Source organism: Hirundo rustica, chromosome W (genome assembly GCF_015227805.2).
Source record: "Hirundo rustica isolate bHirRus1 chromosome W, bHirRus1.pri.v3, whole genome shotgun sequence".
NCBI classification, from domain to species: Eukaryota; Metazoa; Chordata; class Aves; order Passeriformes; family Hirundinidae; genus Hirundo; species Hirundo rustica.
The window spans coordinates 4494546-4521551 of record NC_053487.1 but is presented as its reverse complement, the minus strand read 5'-3'; the positions used below and the strand labels follow the sequence as shown (position 1 = coordinate 4521551).

The window sequence follows — 27006 nt, the reverse complement described above, 5'->3', positions numbered from 1 at the left end:
GGCATAAGGATACTGCCCCACAGCCTGACCCTGCCCCACAGCCTGCCTCAGAAATAAACCACCCAGATTGGGTGAAGGAGATCCGTGAGATGGGCCAGATGCTGAGAGAGTACCTTCCCCCTGTAGAAGCCTCATTAGCCCCAGCTGCTAAGAAACCCTCCCCCTGCCCCGACAAAGGAGAGTCTGATGGTGCAGCAGTGGAACCCACAGACATTACAACCGTCCAGGTTCTATCTGAACCACAGGGGTAGCCACAGCCAGCAGCAGTTGCCCCTGTGGAAACAAAGAAGTGTAAGGTGAAATCAGAGCACCCAGGTAACAAGGATAAGAAAGGAGGGCCCTCACAACCCACAGGGGAGTCAGAGGTTGAGATCATCACTGAGTCCCTGACATGAAAGTCACCGTAATCTGCAAAAAGATCTTGCAAGATGAGGACGTGAGGCTTATACAACCTGGTTACTTCGGGTCTGGGACCTTATAGGTATAGGCGTGCAACTAGATAGTGGTGAGGCAAGGAATTTGGGACCCTTGACCCAGGACTCAGGTGTGAATCAGGTATTCGTAAGGGAGCCAGGGCCCCTTTCCCTTTGGGAGCAGCTTTTAATGAGTGTACAAGAGAGGTTTGTCCACAGAGACAGAATGCCGGAGCACCATCATAGAATGCGCTGGAAGACCCTTGAGGAAGGGATCCAACAGCTGAGAGAAGTGGCAGTATTGGAGGTACTCTTTGGGAGGGGTGGACAGCATGATAATGACCCCGACAAAGTCAAGTGCACAGGGCAAATGCTGTGGAATCTGGCAACTCTAGGACCATCTCATTGCAACCACATTCATTGCAACCTTTAATGCCAATAACAACCGAGAGACAGTGGGTTCTGTAGTCAACAAGCTCAGAAATTACAAGAGTATGATCAGTGGCCCAATGCAGGCTCAGGTCTCTGCCCTGGCTAAGGAACTCAGAAAGGAGATAAGGGAGAAGATGGAGGAGATGAGGAGGAACAGTTCCCATGTGGCACCGGTGCGAGTTACAGGCCCCAGAGTCAGAGCTCAATGGTCCCCAGCTAGAGAGAGAGGGTACACCCCACAAGCTGACCTGTGGTTCTTTCTGCATGACCATGGGGAAGACATGGGAAGGTGGGATGGGAAACCCACTTCTGCCCTGGCAGCATGGGTGTGTGAGTGCAAGGAGAGAAACACTAACCGAGGGGGTCCCACTAAGATGAAGGTAGCCTCAGCATCCCATGACCAGGCTGCCAGGTATTATAGAAGTGAGGATGATATGTCAGACCCCTTTGAAGGAACCTCTACCATGTGTGGTCAGGAAGGGAATAATGACCAGTGCTAGAGGGGTCCTGCCACTAGCCAGGGAGAGGCACGGGAAAACCGAGTCTTTTGGACGGTGCGGATCTGATGGCCTGGCACATCAGAGCCACAGAAATATGAAGCTATAGTTGATACTGGTTCGCAGTGTACCCTGATACCATTGGAATATGTGGGGAAAAAGAACCTATTTCCATTGCCGGGGTGACGGGGGGATCACAGGAATTGACTCTGTTGGAAGCCGAGGTGAGCCTGACTGGGAAGGAGTGGCAGAAACATCCAATTGTGACTGGCCCAGGGGCCCCGCATATTTTAGGCATAGACTTCCTCCGGAATGGCTATTACAAAGACTCTAAAGGACTCAGGTGGGCTTTTGGAATAGCTGCTGTGGAGGTAGAGGGCATTAAGAAATTGAATAGCTTGCCTGGACTATCAGAGGACCCATCTGCAGTAGGACTCTTAAAGGTAGAAGAGCAACGAGTGCCAGTTGCCACCTCGACGGTGCACCGCAGACAGTATCGGACAAATCGAGATGCCGTGATCCCCATCCACAAGATGATCCGTGAGCTGGAGACCCAAGGGGTGGTCAGCAAAACCCACTCACCCTTCAACAGCCCCATTTGGCCTGTGCGCAAGTCTGATGGAGAATGGAGATTGACCGTGGACTACCATGCCTTGAATGAAGTGACTCCACCATTAAGTGCTGCTGTGCTGGACATGCTGGAACTCCAGTACGAGCTGGAGTCCAAGGCAGCAAAATGGTATGCCACAATTGACATTGCTAATGCATTTTTCTCCATTCCTCTGGCTGCAGAATGCAGGCCTCAGTTTGCTTTCACCTGGATGGAGCATGCAGTACACCTGGAACCGACTGCCCCAGGGGTGGAAACACAACCCCACAATCTGCCATGGACTGATCCAGGTTGCACTGGAAAAGGGCGAGGCTCCGGAACATCTACAGTATATCGATGACATCATTGTGTGGGGGAACACGGCAAAGGAAGTGTTTGAGAAAGGAGAGAAGATCATCCAAATTCTGGAAGCCAGTTTTGCCATCAAGCAGAGCAAGGTCAAGGGACCTGCCCGAGAGATCCAGTTCCTGGGAGTAAAGTGGAAGGATGGACGGCGTCAGATTCCCACTGAGGTCATCAACAAGATCATTGCGATGTCTCCACCAACCAGCAAGAAGGAAACACAAGCTTTCCTAGGCACCATAGGTTTTTGAAGAATGCACATTCCTGAGTACAGCCAGATTGTGAGCCCTCTCTACCTGGTTATCCGCAAGAAGAATGATTTCCACTGGGGCCCTGAGGAGCAACAAGCCTTTGCCCAGATCAAGCAGGAGATCGCTCATGCAGTAGCCCTTGGCCCAGTCAGGACAGGACCAGAGGTGAAGAACATGTTCTACTCTGCCTCCGGGAACAATGGTTTGTCCTGGAGCCTTTGGCAGAAGGTGCCTGGGGAGACTCGGGGCCGACCACTGGGATTCTGGAGCCAAAGCTACAGAAGGTCCGAAGCCAACTACACTCCAACAGAGAAGGAAATCTTGGCCACCTATGAAGGAGTTCAAGCTGCCTCAGAGGTGATTGGCACAGAAGCACAACTCCTGCTGGCACCTCGACTACCGGTGCTGGGGTGGATGTTTAAAGGAAAGGTTCCCTCCACCCATCATGCCACTGACACCACATGGAGCAAATGGATTGCCCTCATCACTCAGTGCACCCACATTGGAAACCCAAATCGCCCTGGGATTTTGGAGATAAGTACAAAATGGCCGGAAGGTGAAAACTTTGTTCTCACAGATGAAGAGCAGCAGGAACAAGTGACACGTGCTGAAGAAGCTCCACCATACAACCAACTGCCAGCAGAAGAAACACGCTATGCTCTTTTCATTGACTGTTCCAGCCGCATCCTAGGGATGAACCGGAAGTGGAAAGCAGCCATATGGAGACCCACATGACAGGCTGCACAAGCCACTGAAGGAGAAGGTGGATCGAGTCAACTTGCTGAACTCAAAGCTGTTCAACTGGCCCTGGACATTGCTGAAAGAGAGAAGTGGCCAAAGCTCTACCTCTACACTGATTTGTGGATGGTAGCCAATGCTCTGTGGGGATGGATGGAGAAGTGGAAAAAGGCCAACTGGCAATGTAGGGGAAAACCAATTTGGGTTGCTGAAGAGTGGAAAGACATTGTTACCAGGGTAGAGAAGCTACCTGTGGAAGTCTGACATGTAGATGCCCATGTCCCCGAAGGTAGAGCTAATGAGGAGTACTGAAACAATGAGCAGGTAGATCAGGCTGCAAAGATAGAGGTATCAAAGATAGACTTAGATTGGCAACACAAGGGAGAGTTGTTCCTAGCTCAATGGGCCCATGATGCCTCAGGTCATCAGGGTAGAGATGCCACCTATAAGTGGACACAAGACCGAGGGGTGGATTTAACCATAGACAGTATTTCTCAGGTTATCCATGACTGTGAGACATGTGCTGCAATCAAGCAGGCCAAGTGGGTGAAGCCCCTATGGTATGGCGGGCGATGGTCCAAGTATAAGTATGGGGAGGCCTGGCAGATTGACTACATCACCCTTCCCCAAACCTGCCAAGGCAAGTGCTATGTGCTGACCATGGTGGAAGCCACCACTGGATAGTTAGAGACCTACCCTGTGCCCCATGCTACTGCCCGGAACACCATCCTAAGCCTTGAAAAGCAAATCCTGTGGAGACATGGCACCCTTGAGAGGATTGAGTGCGACAATGGGACCCATTTCAAGAATAGCCTTATAAATACCTGGGCTAGAGAACATGGCATTGAGTGGGTGTACCATATTCCTTATCATGCTCCAGCTGCTGGGAAAGTTGAACGGTACAATGGCCTGCTTAAAACCACCTTAAAGGCACTGGGTGGGGGGACTTGCAAGAACTGGGAGATTAATTTAGCAAAGGCCACCTGGTTAGTGAACACTCAAGGTTCCACCAAACGAGCAGGTCCTGCCCAATCTTAGCCCCTGAAAACAAGAGATGGAGATAAGGTTCCAGTGGTGCACATGAGAGGTATGCTGGGAAAAACTGTTGGGATTAATTCTGCCTCCAGCAAAGACAATCCTGCTCGTGGGCTTGTTTTTGCTCAGGGACCTGGCTGCACCTGGTGGGTGATGCAAAAGGATGGAGAGACCCGCTGCATACCTCAAGGGGACCTTGTTTTTCAGTGAACACTGTGACTGTATCCATATTCATATGTATATATGTATATTATTTAAAGGTTTAAATTCAATATAATATGTTGGTATGGGGAAAAAATTCGGGGTGGATAATGTTGGGGTTAAGTTTTCCTGTGGAATTTTTCCCCCCCATAAGTTGCTAGGAGACTAAATACTGATACTTAAAGGGTGCTTGACCCGCACAAAAGAAGTAGATCACTTAGTTTGGGAGGGGAGGGGGGGAAGGCTCTGGGGCTCTGGGAGCTAAGGGTGGTGGTTTTCTGCTCTCGGTTTTCCGGAGAAGATGGTCGGACATCTGCTGGCTGTGTGAGGAGTCCACTGTTAACTGAGGGTCCAGTCCTGGAAATTCTATCATCTGCCAGAGCGCTCAGGAATTCGGAGTTCTTCGCCTGCCCTGCTGGAGCTGGGTCAGCCCCTGTCCAGCCATCACAGCTTCTTCAGCACTGCTCACTTTGCCTGCCGGGTCAGCCCCCTGCCTGCCGGGACAACCCACCGTTTCCAGCCATCACCCCCTGGAGTTTTTTCCACTGTTTCAGCTTAGTGCTCTCAAGGTCCCAAAGGATCAGACTGCCCGGGACTTGTGAGACAAAGCCCTCGGGGTTCTTGGTTCTGTTTATTATTATTATTACTATTATTATTATTATTATTATTATTGTTGTTGTTATTGCTGTTGTTGTTTGTTTGTCCTGTTATATTTACTAGTAAAGGACTGTTATTCCTTTCCCCATAGTTCTGACTGAAAAGTTTTTTTTAATCTTCCAAATTATAACACGGAGGGAAAAGATTAGAATTCCCCATTCCTAGAGAGGCCCTGCCTCTCCCTAGCAGATACCTGTCTTTTCAAACCAAGACAGAAGATTTGTGTGCTTACCTCTAATTATGGGACTGCAGCCACAGTGCATAAGGTTAAACTCCATAGTAAGCTGCAAGGCGCTCTTTTAAGGGAAGAGGAAACTGGTCAGAGAAACGCCTCCAATTCTCATCCCCAACTTGATTTTTAAATCCATGAAGAATCTGCAAATGAGAGGAGGGAGGGATATCAAGATAATCATTAAACAGTAGATACATGGTCATTATTTACTAACAGCATATGCAGAAATCCATAAACTGTTGGATTCTGTATCTGTTCATTTGAATTTCTCAATTTAATATTTAAATGGTACTAAGAGAAAAAGGAAGTCCAGGAAACTTCCTAGCCTGTTTTGGCCTTTGGACTACTATGGCAATGAAGTCACAAAGCACAGTTCGAGGGGGATCAAAAGAGACTTTAAGGCCTAGGGATGGTTGGTGAGGGAAGCAGGAGCACAGGTTTTTTCCTCTGTTCTTCTAGGTGCAGGCAGTGACATTGAAAAAACCAGATGGACCCAGTCTACTGATGCATGGCTCCATGACTGGTGTTACTGCCAAAATTTTGGTTTCTTTGATAATGGGATGGCCTACATGGCACCTGGCTTGCTGACTGCAGATGAGATTCATCTTTCTCAAAGGAGGAAGAGGGTCTTGAGTCAGGAGCTAGCAGGGCTTATTGCCAGGGCTTTAAACTAGAGGGACATCATCAGGTTTAACATTGATAAGGTGTGGGATAGCACGCCATCTCACTCATAGCAGATAGATGCTGGAGTCAGCAAGAGATGCCCAGAGCCTGAAGAAAGATCAAAGGTCAGCAGGAGAGAACCTGAAGGATAGCACAAAGGAATTCCAGCCACTCCAGACAGAAAGTCAGCTTCATCTGGTGCCCAACATAAATGCCTCTATGCCAATGCATGCAGCATGGGGAACTAACAGGAGGAGAAAGACTATGATCTTATTGGCATCACAGAGACGTGGTGGGATGATTCCTATGACTGGAGTACTGAAATGGAAGGATACAGGCTCTTTAGGAAGGATAGGCCAGGGGAGATGAGGAGGGTGTGTTGCCCTCTATGTCAATGACCATCTAGAGTGCATGGAGCTCTGCCTGGGGATGGATGAGGAATTGACTGAGAGCTTGTGAGTCAGGATTAAAGGGAGGGCAAGGACAGGTGACATTATAGGGGGGGTCTGCTACAGGCCACTCAACCAGGAAGACTGAGCTGATGAGATTTCTGCAGACAGATAGGAGTGGCCTCACGTTCACAAGCCCTGGTCCTCATGGGGGACTTCAACCACCCTGACATCTGTTGGAGGGATGACACAGACAATCCATAAGGTTCCTGGAATGTGCTGATGACAACTTCCTTCTCCAAGTGAAAGAGGAGTCCATGAGGAGAGGTGCTATGCTGGACCTTGTTCTCACCAACAAGGAGGGGCTGGTGGGGAATGTGAAGCTCAAAGGCAGCCTTGGCTGCAGTGACCATGGAATGGGGGAGTTCAAGACCCTTGAGGCAGCAAAGAGGGTGCACAAGTTCACTGCCCTGGATTTCAGGAGGTCTGACTTTGGCCTCTTCAGGGATCTGCTTGGTAGAGTGCTATGGGATAGAGCCCTGGAGGGAAGAGGGGCCCAAGAGAGCTGGATGATATTCAAGGATTATCTCCTCCAGATTCAAGAGCAATGCATTCCAACAAAGAGGAAATCAGGGAAGAACACCTGTGTGGATGAACAAGGAGCCCCTGGACAAACTTAAACACAAACAGGTAGCTTACAGAGGGTGGAAGCAGGGAAAGGTAGCCTGGGAGGAATACAGAGATTGTCCAAACAGTCAGGGATCAGGTTAGGATAGCTTAAGCCCTGATAGAATTAAACCTGTCCAAGGACATCAAGGGTAACAAAAAAAAAAGCTTCTTTAGGTACATCAGAGATAAAGGAAAAATTGGGGAAAAGGTGGGTCCTCTCAGGAAGGATACGGGAGACCTGGTTACCCAGGACATGGAGAAGGTTGAGGTACTCAACGACTTTTTTCCCTCAGTCTTCACCAACAAGCGTTCCAGATAAACTGTTCAAGTTGCAGAAGATGAAAGCAGGGGTTGAGACTGGGTTTGAAACCATTTAGGGTACCTGAAGGTGCACAAGTCCATGGGACCTGACGAGATACATCCACTGGTCCTGAGGGAACTGGCCAAGGAAGTGGCTAAGCCACTATCCATCATATTTAAGAAGTTATGGCAGTTCAGTGAAGTTTCCCCTGACTGGAAAAGGGGACACATAAATCCCTTTTTTAAAAGGGAAATAAGGAAGCCCCAGAGAACTACAGGTCAGTCAGTCTCGCCTTGATGCCAGGCAGGGTCATGGAGCAGATCCTCCTGGAAACTATGCTAAGGCACATGAAAAATAAGGTGGTGATTGCTGACAGCCAAAGGCAAAACAAGCCTTAAAAATTTGGTGGCCTTATATGATGAGGTTGCAGTAGTGGTGGATGAGGGAAGAGCAACTGATATCATCTACCTGGACTTGTGCAAAGCATTTGACACTGTCTCACATGACATCTTGGGCTCTAAACTGAAGAGACATGGATTTTATGGGTGGACCACCCAGTGGATAAGGAATTGGCTGGATGGTCATACTCAAAGTGTGGTCAACAGCTCAATGTCCAAGTGGAGACCAGTGATAAGTGGTGTCCTCAGGGGTCAGTGTTGGGACCAACACTGTTTAAAATCCGTGTCAGTGACATGCACAGTGGGATTGAGTGCACCCTCAGCAAGTTTGCCAGTGACGCCAAGATGTGTGGTGGAGTAGACACACTGGAGGGAAGGGATGGCATCCAGAGGGACCTGGACAGGCTTGAGAGGTGGGTTTGTGTGAACCTCATGAAATTCATCAAGTCCAAGTCCCATTGCCCATGGGAATCACATGAGGTTTAAAAAGACCAAGTGTTGGTGCTACACCTGGGTCAGGGCAACCCCCAGTATCAACACAGGCTGGGTGATGAACAGATTGAGAGCAGCCCTGCCAAAAAGGACCTGGGGATGCTGTTGGATGAGAGGCTGGACATGAGCTGGCAATGTGTCCTTGCAGCACAGAAAGCCAATTGTATTCTGGGCTACATCAAGAGGTGTGACCAGCAGGTCAACGGAAGGGATTCTGTCCCTCTGTTCTGGTGAGACCCCACCTGGAGTACTGCATCCAACTCTGGGGTCCCCAGCACAGGAAGCACATGGACCCGTTGGAGAGAGTCCAGAGGAGGCCATCAAGATGATTAGAGGGACAGAGCACCTCTCCTACAAAGATGTGCTGAGAGAGCTGGGGTTGTTCAGCCTGGAAAACAGAAGGCTTTGGGGTGACCGAATTGCAACCTTCTGGTACCTGAAGAAAGATGGAGAGGGAGTTTATACAAGTTGTGTTTGTGGACAAAAAGCTTGACATGACTCAGCAATATAGACTTGCAGCCCAGATACCAACTGTATCCTGGGCTGCATCCAAAGCAGCATGGCCAGCAGGTGGAGAGAGGGGATTCTCCCCTTCTACTCTGCTCTCCTGAGACCCCACTTGAGTATTGCATGCAGCTCTGGGGTCCTCAACACAAGAAAGATGTTTGCCTGTTGGAGCAAGTCCAGAGGAGGCCACCAAGCTGATCAGAGGGCTGGAGCCCCTCTTCTATGAAGACAGGCTGAGAGAGTTGGGGTTGTTCAGCCTGGAGAAGTGAAGGCCCCAAGGAGACCTTAGAGCACATTCCAGTACCTAAAGGGGGCTTGTAAGAGAGCTGGAGAGGGACTTTTCACAAGGACATGGAGTCATAGGACAAGGGAGAATGACTTCAAATTGAAAGAGGGCAGGTTTAGATTAGACGCTGTGAAGGTGATGAGACACTGGAACAGGTTGCCCAGAGAGGTTGAGGACTCCCTATCCCTGGCCAAGGTTCAAGGTCAAGTTGGATGGAACATTGAGCAACCCGGTCTAGTGAAAGGTGTTTCTGGCTGTGGCGGTAGGTTGGAACTAGATGATCTTAAAAGTCTCTTCCAACCCAAACCTTTTTGTGATTCTATAATTCTAATGTCTTTCTTAAAGGAAAAAACCCCAACATTTCAGTTAAGGGTGACATATATAATAAAGCTACACACACAGATTAGCATAAAATATATAAATATAAATATAAATATAAATATAAATATAAATATAAATATAAATATAAATATAAATACAAATACAAATACAAATGTGTGTGTGTATGTAGTTTTAGTGACTATGGTCACAACCTAGAATTAGGCTAAGCATTTTGTAAACTGACATAGTTTATATGTTAAGATTACTGAGTTCACTTTTTTTTTTTTTTAACCTGTAATATGTTCTTGAAGGAAAGCTGAGCCAGAACCACCACCAGCATTTGACAGAATGAATGCCTGTCAATTTCTTGCAAAAAACAGAACTATCCTGTGAGAGCTGTGTTTTTTCCATGGAACCTGTAGAAAACTGTTACTAAAAAGGAAGCTATTAAAATCTTTTGTGTTTTGAAAGAACAGGGATCCACAGCATAAGAGGGGAAAAAAATAAATAATCAAATCTACAGGTTTCAGTCTGGACCCTCCAATGTAATAAATTAACTGAAAGCTACAAAAATTTAATGACACTGTCAAAAAGGTCTTAGTATTTTAGCTCCTATTAATAGAAAATAATGCAGAGTCTCTAAAGCTTTGGTTTGTTTTTCTTTTTTAAACTCAAGGGTACTCAATAGTGGAAGTCCATCATGAAAACATCCTCACAAAAAAGGCAATGTCAATGTTAAAGCTCATGATACTGAGTTCACCCTCAACACAACTTTCTCAAGCAGAGCTGTTCTTAAACAGCATGTAGCAATAATATTACAGTGTCACGAGTTCAGTTACTGCTTTTCTCCCTGAAAGAGACCTTCCACAGACAGATTCACCTCTCTTTCCTAACCCAAAGAGTCTGATTTGCCACCTGCCAAGAAAATACCAAAAAAAATCTGAGAATGTTCAGGTACAACAAAAGGAGCACTTTTAAAAAATTATCTTACATGACAATTTTAGCAATTGAGCTTCAGTTACAGTATTCGGCTATCTTGCTTTTATAAAATGTGATACAATTAGGGTATATATCAGATCTCAACACTGGCAGCTCATGCACCTTTGCTCTTGGAAGGAGTATTTTCTCTCTTAGCTCTAGTGCTCCAAAACCAACCAACCAACCAACCCACTCCCCCAAAACCCAAACACTATCCACTATCAAGAGAAACACCTCGGGGACTAAAAATTTTTTTTCTCATTATTTCTAAAAGGCATAATTTTTGCTGGAAAATATGTAACTGGACTACAATAATCATGTATTCAACTAACATTAAAACTCATTCCAATGAGGAAGTAGTCTAAAAAATTTGTATGTCATCACTTGAAGAAAGCTTTGTATCTGTCCTTGCTTGGCAAAACCCACAAAAAATACACTTTAAAAAGCAAGGATGTCCTTATGCCAAGTAACCAAAAACACTGTGTCTGCTTTGAATGCATTAGATCCCACGTGAATATCCTGGAAAGAATCTGAAAAAGAGAAGCATAGCTTATTGAAGCAAGTATTGAATGGTAAAGGACCAGGACAGAAACATGCACTGAAACTGCTTTGGACAACCATCACAGACAGCATCTTGGACTTTCTTTTAAGCTTGTATTTCCTGTTTCCTTATGCTGATGCTAGAATACTCAGCCATGCATTTCCTGACCCTGATATTCCTTTGAAGCTTCTCAGATATTTGGTTTTCCAACTAGGACAGCGAGATTTTTGTCTTTGATACTCAAGACAGGATTCCAATGTTCTAGTCCATTCTGATGCGCACACTTGGCATTATTTGAAGAGGAAGTGCCAATATTGTCCCACAATCCAAGTATGTACTTACAAATATGTTCTATCTTTAAGAGGACCATTAACTTTTGACATACATACTTGCTAAAACTGGAGATTTCACTTTACAACATACAAGGAAAACCACACTGCGGAACAATAACAGCATCTGTGCATGAAACTGAAATAAGTTTATTTTGTTCTGGTTTTTAACTGAAGACACCAGTGCATAAACACAATATTACTTTCTGTCTCTGTGTGCGTTTTGTTTATTTTACACAAGGCAAACAGTCCATTTGCTTAAATTCTATTGACATTTTGTCTAGGGATGCATTCTTGGCTATCTCTGTACATAAGTTACTTGAAGACTTGCTTATCCAAGAGGAATTCTGAAGAGGGTTAAGCAGTCCCAAAAACTTATTTTCAGCTGGAGTAAGATAAACAGATCAGGATACTACTGGAAGATTTTTCCATTTTCAATTTTCTAGATATTAAAAAATATATATATATATATATATATATATATATTCTTGGGGGGGGGGGGGGGGTGGGTCTTAAACCAAACAGATCTCATTTTCTAGAAAAGAAAAAAAAATGGGGAAAAAAAAGTTTTCTATGTGGTATAAACCCCCTTGTTCTTCCAAATGCAGCCAAAACATAGTAGGCTGGACATTATAAAAATATAGGTTAAAAAAAAAAAAATCAGATTTTTATGATATTTTGATTGTAAGTTTATGACTCTGCAGGAAAGCCTTCATGACCACAAATACAGTAAGTGCTAATAATGGAAACAGAAAACAAGAAAAAAATAAAGATCCAAAAATAACCACAGTTCAGATATACTGTCATACTAGAAACATTACCTTACAGAACATGTCTCGGAGATCATCTTTTGGGTTAATCCACGATGCAACAGCATCACAAAAAAAAATAAAGTCCTATAAGATAAAACAATCACATAGGTTAGGAACCTCACATTTATAGGTCTGAAAACAATGCCCAATGTTTGTTCTATGAACTATGCAGGGTATCTGATCCTAATTCACAACTGCTTTTAGTTTTATGCCTTTATTTTCTAGTTAATTCAGCTAATAATGGTAAGCTATTGTATGTTTAAGTATATGGAAATAGAAATAGCTGAGTGTAGGAATACCTTTGTTTAATAGGATTTTTTATTAAATCAAATCACAGTTAAAAACACCCCAAATCAACAAACACCTCCCCTCCAGCACCATACTTAGCTAACTAATTCTTTCAGTACACATTACAAGTTTGAGAACCAATCATCTTAATAACAATCAACAAACTCAGGATCACACTTGCAGCTTACTCTCATGTATTTTCAGTTGGGAAAAAAGCTGTTGTATTTTTTTAAGCAGAGCCAGAAGTTGTTTATGGGATACACAGAATGTGTACATGTTCAAAACTAAAGCTACCCCAAAATCAGTATTTTGCATTACCTCCTACTATACCATTAAAACATCAGTCTTAATGATTAAGCTGATAATGCAGGTTTTTGGATAGGAACTGAGGATAACAACTACATAGGAGGAGAGCTGGGATAATGAAGAGTCCTTAATTGCTCCCTTTATTTAAGCTCTGTGAAAGGACAGTAGAAGAGGGAAATGCTAAGTACAAGATAGGGGATAAGTGAAGTGAACTGAAAAATTCAAAACAAGATAGAGGTTCAATTCTTGCATTTCAGGGAGAAGGATTCCAGGCAAAGGAGGAGGAAATTCACCTTTATTTTCCTCTTAGAAAATATTACCTTCATACAGCTTTACCTTGGAGCTGCACAGACTAAAGAGTAAATCATATCCTATTCTTGAGATGTACAATTTACTTTAAAGAAATGCATCTTCCTTGTCATATTGACTATTTAAGCAATATATCCAAAGTTGAAAGAGAATCTTCCCTGCCCAAGTTTTAAGAATGAAGGGGTGTTAATTGTTTTTGTTGCTTCTTTTTTTAAAAGCCTAGATTGTATCTGAAAAATAGGTTTCTGTATGTCAGTTTTTGCCTTGTATTTTCATATATATCAACATAAAAAAGACTGATAGAAGTATCAAAATACAGTTAATCAAAGTTCATTATTGATATATTCCTTGTAAGTAAAAGACAAAAAATGAATTTAACAATGCTGTCTTTTCCTTTCCATAGGTGATAATTACTGAAGCAGAAATCCTGAAGAATCATGACATGTATAATTTGAAATATAAACATTTTGGTCTCCTTGATGCCTAAAAAGAAGTTACAGCACATACTACTGGGAATTGTTATCAAGCTAAATTTTTTCATACTCAGTATACAGATTTCACTAAATTTGACATGAGCAAAGAAAAAAGAAGTTAAGATCTATTTATGTATCTTACTTGGACTACTCCACTAGGGTTCACTGAGATCATGGTACATATCCCACGGAACGCTGAATCCTTTTCCTCGTTGTCTCTTATGTTTCGCAGAGAAGTGCACCTAGTAAGTTGGAGAGCAAAACTTAACTAATTCTATTACTTTTTCATTCAATCAAGTCAGGATTAGATGACAGCATTTGATGGAATAAGTCACACTGATAAGATTATCTGAAACACTATTTTGAACACTTAGAAAGATACTTGTTGCACACAGTATTTATTAGTATATTCCCATTAAGTATCATCTACAGAATCTTGCTTTCCTGTTGCACTATATACAGTTAGAAAGTGTGACCTGTATTCCATTAAATACAAAAGAAACACATATAAAATAATTATAGAAACTATTATTATTAGAAGCGGAACATAGAATTGCAATATGAATTATGTCAGATATCACTTAAAGAACAATTATTTAACCTTTACAGCAGCAAACAAGCTATTTTATACATAACAAGTATAGAAATATATTCTTTACAGCAATTCAAGCCTCAGACTGGATTTGAAGTAATGCACAGTTTAAATTTGAGAGTATTTACATGCATTGTATTATCATTCTCGTGGATTTTAAAATGCTCTTTCATAGTCAAGCTTTAACACACAAGCATGTGACAATCTTATCCCATGCATAAATTAGTCATTAGCCACAACATAAAGAATACATGACAGTGCTACTAAAAACTCACAAACCTGATAGGACAAGATTAGTCACATGGTTGGCAATGATTAAGGATTGAGATTTTGTAACCAACTGAAAATATATCTAAAAGTGAGATAGAAGAAAGAAAGAAAGAAAGTGAAGAAAAATGAATTAAAAAAAAATTTTGAATAATACACACCAGGGTCTTATAAACTGCTGTAGCATGGGGGCCACCTCTTGAGGACAAACGTAACCAAGACGACCAATTGTTATTGCTAAGGTAATGCAATCACGGTTATACACCACCAAACGCCAACCAAGACATGAGCAAATGAGGGGGGAGGAGAAAAAATAAAGAAAAAACAACAAATAACTCAGAAACAGAAGCCAACAGAATCTGTATATGATAGTAAACATAAGATTTCACCAGTGCTGTTTATTACAACCCCTTGAATAAGAGGCAGCAACATATATGGTATAGTCTCCAGGGTAAAAGAAAAATTAAAGAAGTAAATGAGAGAACACCAAAAAACACAATTTGAAATACAAAGGCTTTCTGATGTAAGGCTTTCTGATGTAAGCAGTCATTCTGTTCTCTTCAGAATCACCTCTTACAGTAAATTTACCTACTATGCACTTCAATATTTTTAATAAAAAGTACTATTATGGATACCATTGATAGAAAGGAATTAACCATTTTCAGTTTTAGTATCAAGTAGTCCTAAATATTTTAATTTTTTGAGATTTAATAGGCCTACTCTCAGTAAAAATACATTTATAAACACTTTTACACGGAATACATTGTGGTCTATCTAATAAACACTAAATAGATTAAACACTCTCAGAGACCCAAATATTTGCTTTCTTCATAATCTTATAGAAAAGTTAAAGTGGTTGCTAGCTCATAGCAACTGACTGGAGAAAATTAATTTTTTTATCCAAATACTTCTGTTCAGAAAAACTTCCTCATAAAGGTTGTATAATAATCTGACTTCTGATACAAAAACATAAAGACAAAAAAAAAAGTAAAACTGCTTCTCTGAATGATAAGGTATTATGGTCTGTCACCCTGGTTTTTCTGAGTTTTTTAAAGCCTTTTGATTGTTCATAAAATGGAGTCAAACTTTTTAGCTACTGTACAATATTAGGAGCAGTTTCTGCCTTTTCTCACACATGTAACATAAACAAATCCTTTGTTTTTCATTCTCTGTCCTTTGTTTGCATATTTCTAACCTGAAAACAATTGTAACTGACAGTTGGTCTGGCCATTCGGCTGGGAGGCGATAACTCCAGAAGCCAATCGACAGCCAGACCCACAAATGTATAAAAAGTAAGAAATAAACAGGCAGAGGGGCTCTCGGCCTTGGCTCAGCCTTGGGCTCTCTCGGCGGAACATCTCTGCCCTGCAAATCTCTCGTCTCCGTGTGATTGCTTTGTGTATCCTGATCACAGTGGTCCTTTATTCTGAGGGCCAGACTGAAGATAATATCATCATGCAAGTGTGTTTTAATGGTGTTTGCTCAACTCACAAAAGATTAATCTTTAGAAAAAAGAGAAGGTGGGAAATAATGTATCAGGATTACTTGAAGCAAAATACATGAATAATACTAAAATCCAGCAGATTTATATGAAGCAGATAAAAGAAACCTATGTTCAAGGGACATACTATGCAACACTAATTAACAGGAATTTGTGAACAGTTTCATGAAACATGCAATAAAGCAGATGATGCTTTCTCCAATAAAAGTTTAGTGTAGGATACACAAGTGGTTTAAAATGTACCCATTCCATGAAAGCTACATCTCACTGGTAATGTACTACTTTGCCCAAATTACTTGATTTCAAATTTTCAGCAGATCTAACATAAAACTGCATTTGAAGTGATACTTTCAAATGAAAGTGCACTTTTAAGGTTTATCTGTAAATTCTCACAGTTAGAGTCTGTACAAGGAATAGTAATTTCTGTCAAAGCTTAACTTTTTGGCATGTACTTATTATTTTCTATGCTACTATTTTACTTAAGCTGATTTCATATGTTTCCATAACAGAAGTGTTTTCATAACTCATTACATAACAACCTACAGTAGAAAACATTAATACTTTTGTGCATAACAATGGCATATAGCACAATATCCCACAACAAACTTATAATTACACCATACTCAACATTTATCTGCAGTTATGCATCTGTATTCAAAGTAACTATTAAGATACTAAAAAAAAGTCAGTGATTGGATGCCTAAAAAAATTCTCTAGTAGTGATGGAAACAAACTTTTAGATACTGGATGTTTCTCAGATAGAGATATTACATATCCATCAATGCAGATGAAGGGGGTTGTGGGCAAGGGGTAAGAAAATTTATATTGCTATACTATTCCATGGTGCATTTCATAATAAGCAATTAGCATGAAATTAGCTTTTCAAAAAGCAGTACCTATAACATGCCAGACAACTAGGCAATTTTTCCTTCAAGTTCACTTTCCATACTAAATGAGGGGATAGGGTGTGGAGAATACTGAAGGAAAAAAATGCATAGAAAGAAATCCCAATTTATCTCATACTTAGCTCAAGCCTAAAGGTAACTAGCACTGAATTTGCATCATTTTCAATTATGTCCAGTATAATGACTAAGCTATCATTTTTCTTACAAGACAGTTTTCAAACAGAAAAAACGTAAAAATATTCTCAGTTAGTAAAATAGTAAACCTGAAACCTGTTAAATTATTAATAAAAGTTTTGCTGAAGTATGGAAGGTGCTCTTCATACCAGAACATGCCCTCTATAAATGCAATAAACCAAGCCTCAGAAATTTCAGTTCAATAAGGCATTTGGGGACTGCTTCCAATTTGGAAGGCAAAGCAGCTGGCCAGAACATAGAAACATACACGCCACCGTTAAGACTTCTTTTCAGAAATTTGTTATTAAGAGACCAGGTAATAGAAATAATACATAATTTCAGTTATGTTGTGGTAAAACTGCCATTGCAGATCTAGATTTTTGTGCATATTACTACAAATTAATGTTTAAAAATAGTGCATTATTGTAAATTCAAAGAGTTCATTATTTGTTATATATACGCCAATTACATTTGTTTCAAACACTAGACATATACATACAATACACATGAAAGGACATGCATATATTAAAATCAGTGTAAAGCCACTAAGTCTTTAAGTGTTACTGCATACATCTGTCATATTGTATACATAAATAAAATTGGAAGAATACTTAAATAGATTATAAATAAATATAAAATGCTATAAAGGTGAGAAAGCAATAAATTTAATAATTTAGATATATGATAGATGTTTTTCTGCAAGACTGAGACTCGTAAGAGTTTCTGCAAAACAATTGTTTTTACTTATAAACCCGAAATATATAGCAACAAGATAAGTTCTATTCAATTTTTTTAAATCACTGTAGAAAAAAAAATTAATTCCCTTCACCATAAATTATTCAGTTTTTGGATACCTGTGTTCTCTAACAATGTCTTTGGTGTGTTGGGTCTGTTAATTATTTCTACAAGCTGGTGCAACACCATTGGAATATAATGCTGCATCTCTATACCTGAAACAGCAAAAAGAAAAAAACATTCAGAAGAAAATGACCATTAATATACATAATCTATTAATATCTGGTACATCAAACTTACTGTCAAAGACAAGAATGTAGACCTGAATTTAAATTTTTAACATGAAAACATCACTAGAAATAAAAAACAATCCACAACCCAAACAAACCATTCTAAATATGCAAATATTCAATGAAAAAATATCTTACCCATTTGGATGGAGATTTCTCCAATTGCCCAGGTGGCATTGTTACACACAGAAATGAATTCAGGGTTTAGGTTTGTTCCCAAAATGGGCATGAAATCAGCTAGAAAAAAGAACATTTTAAAGTCTCATCACACAATACAACCATCTTGTTCTATTACTGTAAGATCACAAGCAGAGGGAGTTTTAAAAAAAAAATCATGTAAGCGTATTTAAATCCTTGTAAAGCATTACACTTGAATTAACAAGAGCTGTATTTTTGCTATATATCAGATTAATCTGGATGATACAACCTAAGCAGATCAATGCAAATCCTTTCAAACTATGATTTAAAAATATTTCTAATAGATTTTACATTTATGTAACTCTAGAAACCTTTTTTTTCCCTTTCCTGGGAGTAGGAAAAGAAAAGCACACCTGGATAGCTATGTATTCAGCTGCGCTAAAAAAAAAATTATCAAACACCTTTCCCCAAAACAAACAGCCCCTTCAGCAACAAAAACAAAAAAACACCAAACACAACACCAAGCCCCCCCAAAAAACCCCAACAGCCAACAACAATGAAGCCTAGAAAGCAAATCCCAGCCTTGATTAAAATGACAGATGTTATAATCTATCTTTGTGACTAATATTTCACTAACATTTAAATTCCAAGCCTATCCAAGCATTCATAGATTCTAGCAGAGTAAAAAACCTACAAAGCAACTGTTCTAACTGAAGTCTATGTACATCTGTTTTGCTGTATTCCAGCAAAACAGGAAGCATGTTACATTATAAAAATCAAGCAACAAAATGAACTTCTGCACTGTCTACAAAAAAAAACCACCACATCTTAAAGACAGTTTAAAGGAGAAAAGACGACAGACCCTTGCTGATAAAGGAAAACTAAAATCTACAACACCATAACAAGGTAACCCACAGAAAATGGAACTTAATGGCTAAACCAGCCTCCTATCAGTTTGTAATACAAGTTAATTATTTAATATGTAAAATAAACATACCGATGCAAGGCTTAACATGCTGAAAACACGCCTTTGTCAGATCACCTAACAGTGCAAAAGAACTCTGCCGTACCTCAGGCATTTTATCCTAAAGAGAGGAAGAAAAAAAACCTGACAATTCTAGAAGTGGTTCTGATTCTCTTTAGAAAGAAAATTCTTGGATTAAACAGATTACTCATCTCACCTGCATACATTGGTACATTAGTGTCAGGATATTGCTGCAAGCCACTAGCTGTTCAATGTTGCGTCCAAGTCCTTCAGCCAAACCACTGAGTAAATCAAGAGCTACAATCATGAAATCTTTATCTGGAGCCTCATATTGGTCTGGCTGAGCATTGTGCAACTGCAACAAATAATTATGCATTTTCAAAATAAGTATTAGATTTTCTCAGGGGCATGCATGTAAAAACAAACAAAAAATTAAGTTTCAGAACTGTAGCTTCACTTAAATATTCGATAGTTAATACTACAAATCTCCCTGGAAACCCCTAACTTTACATAGTTAATACTTTGGTTTAAGGAGATATTCTGAAAACATTGGAATAGCAATAGAAAAATACCATGGCTTGTGCAAGAGTTTTCTGCACGAGATTTACACAACGCTGGTACACAGGCTCACAGTATGGAAGAAATCCAGATTGCAAGGCAGTAGCAACTGACGACAGGCACTGGAATAAAATAAAGAAGAAGGAAAAAAAAAGCGAGAGATACTAACTTTCTTTACCTCCCCCAAGTACCCTTTACTTGTGTGAAGTAAATTAAAAGCATTTTAAGTATACCCACAAGTAACTGTTTAAGTAAAAACAACCTGCAAAGGGTAGTACTGATTAGCTGAGCCAAGGCAACTGTCAGCTAATTGTTACTCTCTCCTACATATGTCAGTTGAGAAAATTTCTCCGGAGCAGCATTTTCTTCGAGGTGCCAAGGCAGTTCATATGAAGACAATTACTATAATTCAGCTAGCATTTACACTAAACTTCACTCTGCTGGCAATGTACAAGCCATATCTTTACCCAAGAGTTATTAAACTAATTTCTCTAGAAGTGTTTTTCTGCTTCACACTTGGAAAGTACAGAGAACAGACTACATTGTCTGGTTCATACCTTCAGCCTGTCAGTAATTGTTTTAATGAAGGGAAAGCAAGGAGAAAAGACAAGAACAACAAGGATGGAACAATTTTTTAAAAACAAAGAATTCCAAAGAAAACACTCATGAATGGCAGGGGAAAAAATAATTCTAAAAGATTTCTGCTAAACTTAATAACATTTCCTCAGTTTAAAAAAATTCTCACTATTGTCATAATATTTTCTCCATAATGGGAAATACCTAATGTGATATATGTGCTAAAGTTAATTTGTGTTATCAAATTATAAAGGGTAAATGTTCACTGTATAAATATGAGTGTTAAAGATTTGTTCAAACTAATATGGGTAAAAGTAAAATGGAAAAACCAAAATAAAAGAATTTCCTCAACTCGGGAAGCACGGGAGGGACACGAGGAAAGTATGATTGGAATTACCAGAAAGGGGGCCTAGAAACTATCGCTGCCGGGAATCCCTGAAAAGATACAAAGGACAACGGAAAACGGAGATACAAGTCCGGAGACCAAGATAATCACTTCAGATGGATATCTCTACTCGTCTCCGTCAAAAATTAACATATCCACGACACACCCGGGCCCAGCCATCAGCTGCATTGTTCCACCCTACTGGTCCATTCAAACTCCCGATACCGGGACTTGCATGATTAATGAAGATGCCTCGGAGGGAAGACCGTCAGAATCCCGGACTTCACTCCACGATCCAGTGTATAAAAAGGGGCGGCTGGAGACCGAAGTTGTGAACTTGGGGGGGTAACAGACTGGCAGAGTCTGATATCCGTGTTCACCCAGCGGCGATCCCGGGCTCGACGCTGTCCTTTTAATTGTGGCTTTCTGAGACTGATATTTTGTCTCACAATAAAATTCTAAATTTCTGATAAATCGAATCTGGTCGATTTTATTTATAACAATTCTGGTGACCCCGACGTGATTGGAGTGATACCGGGACCCCCGTGGGACCCCCGTCTCTGACCAGGAGGCGCCCTGCTGAATTCAGCAGCCTGGCAGAGCTGGGGTAGCCGGGTGGAACCGATCAACCACACGACGAACAGAAACCGCAAAAGCCACACTTAAAAGGGAGATAGGCGAGGTCAGAGCTCTCGGGGAACTCGGGGAGGTTTTTCTTTGGAAGCAGAACCTCCGGAGCCGCGGCGAAGAGATCTACTCATAAAAATCTACGTGCACGAAGAATCCACGCAGGAAAAGGATCGTAAGTATTGCGTGGTTGAGTGGGGGTGACCGAGCGTGTGAGTGAGACGTGATTTTATCACGAAGCGAGTGGGACCCCAAAATCGCAGTTCCATTGTCCCGCGAGGGGCGTGGTCGGTTGCGGGGGAAGCAAAAGTTTCGGGGGTAAAATGCACCTCACACGTTAAGCCCTGAAAACTCGGGGAGTTTTCGGAAAGGGGGGATCGGTCACAGGAAGGCTGAAAGGGAAGGTTACGTCCTTACAAGAGTTCCGGGGACTAGTAAACCTTTCAGCCTTGGACCAGGAACGGTCCGGGGAGGAAGTAAGGAGAAGGGAGAGCTCACACACACCAGAGAAACCCCAGGGGGGGGAGCGATCACCCACAAATGGCAAGTATCTGGTAAACCCACACCATGGGGCAAACAAAAAGCAAAACCAGTAAAAGGAATTTAAGAAAAACAAAACGGGGAACCGGTAAAGGAATCCCCAAAATCCCAGTTGAGAGCCCGCTGGGATGGATGTTAGAACATTGGGAAGAATGTCCCATAAGGGAAAGAAAATCCAAGAAACAGATGATACACTATTGCATAGAAGTGTGGGGAGGGGTGGAAATACGGGATCACGTAACTTGGCCCGTGTTTGGAACATTTGAGGAATGGATATGTAAGGCACTGGTGCTTTATGTCAGAGAGAAGGGCAATGCGGAGGAACAGGAATATGCTGGGGTCTGGGGAAAAATAGATGCGAGGCTGTTACCCGTGAAGATAGAAAACCCTACCGCTGTCTCAGGGGATAAATGGGAACCCTTAGACAATTTGCCCCCACCTTACATCGTGCCCTCACCCCCTCCCCTCCCAGAGCAGAATAATCCGCAAAACCCTGGGAGATTAGGACCTCCTTTAGGACGAGGAATTCCTATGCCTCCGTCTCTTCCATCTGCCCCTCCACTAGAATCACAATCAGGGGCCCCGTTCCCACCGGTTGGGCTCCCTCCCCCGCTAGAACCTGTACAAGCCCCTCAGCCACTGGGAGGGAGGACACAAAGTACACACACCCCTGCACCAACACGGGATGACCTGCTGCCTGATTTAGATTTGGCGGCTTTCTTTAGTTCCCCTGCAAATACACAGCAGGGTTGGGCAGAAGCAAAACACACCCCTCCCGCTAGGAGGACCAGGAGACAGCTAAAGAGAATGAATGAGGTGGAGAGTGAAGGGGAGGGTGAAAAGGCTAATCTTCTCCCCCTAAGGGAAATACCCACCGCTCCGGGAATCATCGGGTACGTAAACGTCCCGATTAATACCAGTGATGTAAGAGCCTTCAAAAAGGAGATGGGGAAGCTTATAGATGACCCTTTAGGGGTCTCCGAAAGGCTAGACGAGTTTTTGGGAACTAGCATCTATTCATATGAGGATCTCACAGCCATTCTCAGGTCTTTGTTCAATACGGAAGAAAGAGAAATGATCAGACAAGCGGGGATAAGGGAATGGGAACGGAGAAACCCTCAGAGCACTCCCGGAGATCAGAAATGGCCAAGCCAAGATCCCCGATGGAATGCTCAGACCGAGGAGGGTAGGAGAAGTATGATTGATATGAGGAACATCATCATACAGGGAATCAGAGAGGCCATGCCCCGGGGACAAAATCTGAGTAAGGTTTTCGGGGAATGTCAGGGGAAAGATGAGACTCCCACCGAATGGTTAGAAAGATTGAGAAAAAGCCTCCAGATATATTCAGGGACAGACCCCGATTCTCCCGTGGGGGAGGTACTGTTGAAAACCCAGTTTGTAGCAAAATCGTGGGAGGACATCAGGAAAAAGCTGGAGAAGATCGAGGGATGGCGGGAGAAGGGACTACAGAAATTGCTGCGGGAAGCCCAGAAAATCTATATAAGAAGGGATGAGGAAAAACAGAAAATACAGGCTAGGGTATTAGTAGCTGCTGTAAGGGAAGCCCAGAAACAGGAACGCCCACAAGCTTCGGAGAAACCCTTAAGGAAAGCACCACCGAAGGGGTCAATACGTCCGCAGAAAGGAACCTCAGGGAATCGAATGGAGGGGTTGGAATGTTTTTATTGTAAGAAAAAAGGACACATGAAAAGGGATTGTCCAAAGAGGATAAGGGATGAAAAGATGTTTCAGGAGGACTAGGGACGTCAGGGGCTTTATCTTTTGGGGTCCATAACATCAGGGGAGCCCTTGATAACATTGAAGATAAGACCCAAAGGAACAAAAATGGATTTTTTAGTAGATTCTGGGGCTGAGAAAAGTACATTTAAACAGTTGCCCCCAGGGTGCCAAATAAGCAAAGAATCTATGGTGGTTATAGGAGCTAAAGGGGAACCGTTTAAGGTCCCCATTGTAAAGAATGTGGAAATTGAATCAGAGAATAAAATTTGCTTGGGAGACATGTTGTTAGTAGAAGAAGCTGACTACAACCTGCTGGGTAGGGACCTGATTGTTGCACTGGGTATTAACCTCATTGTAAGGAATTCACAGATAATGGTTAGCATATATAAACTAACCCGTGAAGATGAGGACAAAATTAACCCCAAGGTATGGCATACAGGGAAAGAAGCCGGGAAATTGGTTATGGAACCCATTTCAATTGAAATTGAGAGGCCTGAAGATCCCATAAGGATCAGGCAGTACCCAATCCCTTTAGAAGGGAGATGGGGACTGAAACCTATAATAGAGGATTTAATAAGGAAGGGCAAATTGGAACCGTGTATGTCCAGGCACAATACCCCAATTCTGGCTATTAAAAAGGCAGATGGGAATTATAGGTTAGTGCAGGATTTAAGAGCCATAAATGAAAGAACAAGAACCCGGTTCCCTGTAGTGGCTAACCCCTACACCCTTCTGAATAGGATATCCCCGGAGGATACTTAGTATAGTGTTATAGATCTAAAGGATGCATTCTGGACCTGCCCTTTAGCTGAAGGCAGCAGGGACTTTTTTGCATTTCAATGGGAGGATCCAGACACTAATAGGAAACAACAGTTAAGATGGGCCTCCCTTCCCCAAGGATTTGTGGACTCCCCCAATTTATTTGGACAAGCATTAGAACAATTATTAAGTCAGTTCTCCCCTAGGAAAAGGGACAAAGATCTTACAGTATGTAGATGACCTATTGGTGGCTGGTGAAACGGAGGAAGATGTAAGAGAATGTACCATTGATTTATTGAACTTTCTAGGGGAAAAGGGATTAAAGGTAGCAAAACAAAAGTTACAGTTCACCGAATCAGGGGTGAAATATCTAGGGCATTGGCTGGTAAAAGGGAAAAAGAAATTAGATCCTGCAAGAGTAGCTGGGATTATAGAATTGCCTCCCCCTAGAACCAAAAGACAAGTACGTCAGCTATTGGGGCTGTTAGGATACTGTAGACAATGGATAGAAGGGTATAGTGAAAAGGCTAAATTTTTGTATGAAAAACTAACTGCAGAAAAGATAAAATGGACTGAACAGGATGATAAAGAACTGGAACAATTAAAGGGTGCTTTGGTAACTGCCCCAGTATTAAGCCTCCCTGATATAAATAAGAAATTCCAATTATTTGTAAATGTAGGGAACCACACAGCACATGGGGTGTTGACACAGGAATGGGCTGGAGATAGAAAGCCTGTAGGTTACCTTTCCAAGCTATTGGACCCTGTAAGCAGGGGGTAGCCTACATGTTTACAGGCAATAGTAGCTGTAGCCTTATTAGTAGAAGAAGCCAAAAAGATTACTTTTGGGGCTCCCATTACAGTTTATACCCCACATAATGTAAGAACTGTTTTGCAACAAAAAGCTGAGAAATGGCTCACGGATGCAAGGCTTTTGAAATATGAGGCCATCCTTCTCCATGCTCCAGAATTAGAATTAAAAACAACACAAGCAAGTAACCCTGCTGGGTTCCTGTTTGGGGAAGCATCATCTGAGCCTATACATAATTGTACAGACCTAATAGAATTACAGACAAAGATTAGAGAGGATCTGGAGGACGAGGAACTTGAAGAAGGGGAAAAATGGTTCGTAGATGGGTCAGCCAGAGTTATAGAAGGGAAAAGAAAATCAGGATATGCTATTATAGATGGGAAAACTGGGAAAGTAGTCAAATCAGGTCCCTTGGGTACTTCTTGGTCAGCCCAGGCATGTGAATTGTATGCTGTATTACAAGCTCTCAAAGAACTTAAGGGAAAAATAGGGACTATTTTTACTGACTCAAAATATGCTTTTGGGGTAGTACATACTTTTGGAAAAATTTGGGAAGAGAGAGGACTAGTAAACACCAGAGGGAAAGGTTTAATACATGAGGATTTGATAAGACAAATCCTCAAGGCAGTAAGGGAACCCAAGGCTATTGCAGTAGTATATGTAAAAAGTCATCAAGCTGGATTACAATTCAGAATACGTGGCAATAATCTGGCTGATCAGGAGGCCAGAAAGGCAGCTCTCCTCACCCTAGACATCCCGGAGAGCAGAACAGAAAACCCCAGAGAATTTTCTCCCCATCCTACAGAAAAAGAAATTGAGGAATTCAAGAAAATAGGGGGTATTTTAGTAAATGGGAATTGGCTGACGGTCGAGAATTGATTCCAAAGGCCTATGCCAGGATCATATTGAAGAGATTACATGCACAAACCCATTGGGGAACTCAAGCCTTAGCAGAACAATTTCTAAAGTTCTTTGGATGCAAAGGTATTTTTGAGTTAGCAAAGCAGGAAGTTCAGAGTTGCTTAGTGTGCCAGAAAATTAATAAGTCAAAAGTTAGGCAAAATGCATTGGGGGGACGCCCCTTAGCATATCGTCCTTTTGGGAGAATACAAGTGGATTTCACAGAGTTACCCAAACTAGGGAGATATAGATACCTGTTAGTAATAGTAGATCAATTAACACATTGAGTAGAAGCATTCCCTAGCCCCAGGGCAACAGCTCAAACAGTAGCACGCAGGTTACTAGAGGAAATAATACCCAGATATGGGATCCCTGATTCCATAGATTCAGATCAGGGGACCCATTTTACATCCAAGGTCATAAGAAACTTGGCAGAAGCCCTGGGAATCAGATGGGAATATCATACACCTTGGCATCCTCAAAGTTCAGGTCAAGTAGAAAGAATGAATCAAACTCTGAAAGCACAGTTATCAAAACTTATGCTGGAGACTAAAATGACATGGATTAAATGTCTCCCTCTAGCCCTCCTAAATATTAGGACGCAACCTCATTCAGGTTCGGGATTACCTCCATTCGAGATGCTATATGGAATGCCCTATGAGCATGGAATGCCAATTGGACACCCCCGGGTAGAGGATTGTCAGATCCAGTCTTATATTGTCTTGATTAACAAAAATTTACAGGAACTACGGAGACGCGGACTGATAGCACAAAGCACCCCCCCGGGATTTGCTATCCACAAAATCCAGCCGGGTGATCGGGTGCTAATCAGAGCGTGGAAAGAAGCACCGCTGTCATCGCATTGGGAGGGACCTTTCCTCGTCCTCCTCACTACAGATACTGCAGTGAGAACAGCAGAAAAAGGCTGGACCCATTCCTCCCGAGTGAAAAAGGTGGAACAACACAGCAGCTCTCCGCAGTAGAAAATCACCTCAGCGCCTGGAGATTTAAAGCTGAGAATCCATCGAGACACCCAATGACCAGCGCTTA

General features: G+C 42.0%; 1 protein-coding gene across 2 annotated transcripts in view; it reads right to left on the bottom strand.

The window, feature by feature from the left end:
• LOC120764900 (transportin-1-like) overlaps positions 1 to 27006 on the bottom strand; it is a 140131-nt gene that overhangs the window by 10525 nt on the left and 102600 nt on the right. For both annotated transcript variants that reach the window (XM_040089025.2, XM_040089026.1), the window contains exons 16-24: positions 19630 to 19737; positions 19254 to 19412; positions 19070 to 19157; positions 18073 to 18171; positions 17764 to 17859; positions 14491 to 14566; positions 13613 to 13712; positions 12104 to 12178; positions 5409 to 5551 (exon numbers count right to left, since the gene is read on the bottom strand). In XM_040089025.2, the coding sequence (XP_039944959.1) occupies positions 5444 to 5551; positions 12104 to 12178; positions 13613 to 13712; positions 14491 to 14566; positions 17764 to 17859; positions 18073 to 18171; positions 19070 to 19157; positions 19254 to 19412; positions 19630 to 19737 (909 nt within the window). In that variant the 3' untranslated portion in view covers positions 5409 to 5443. The remainder of the gene's footprint in view (positions 1 to 5408; positions 5552 to 12103; positions 12179 to 13612; positions 13713 to 14490; positions 14567 to 17763; positions 17860 to 18072; positions 18172 to 19069; positions 19158 to 19253; positions 19413 to 19629; positions 19738 to 27006) is intronic.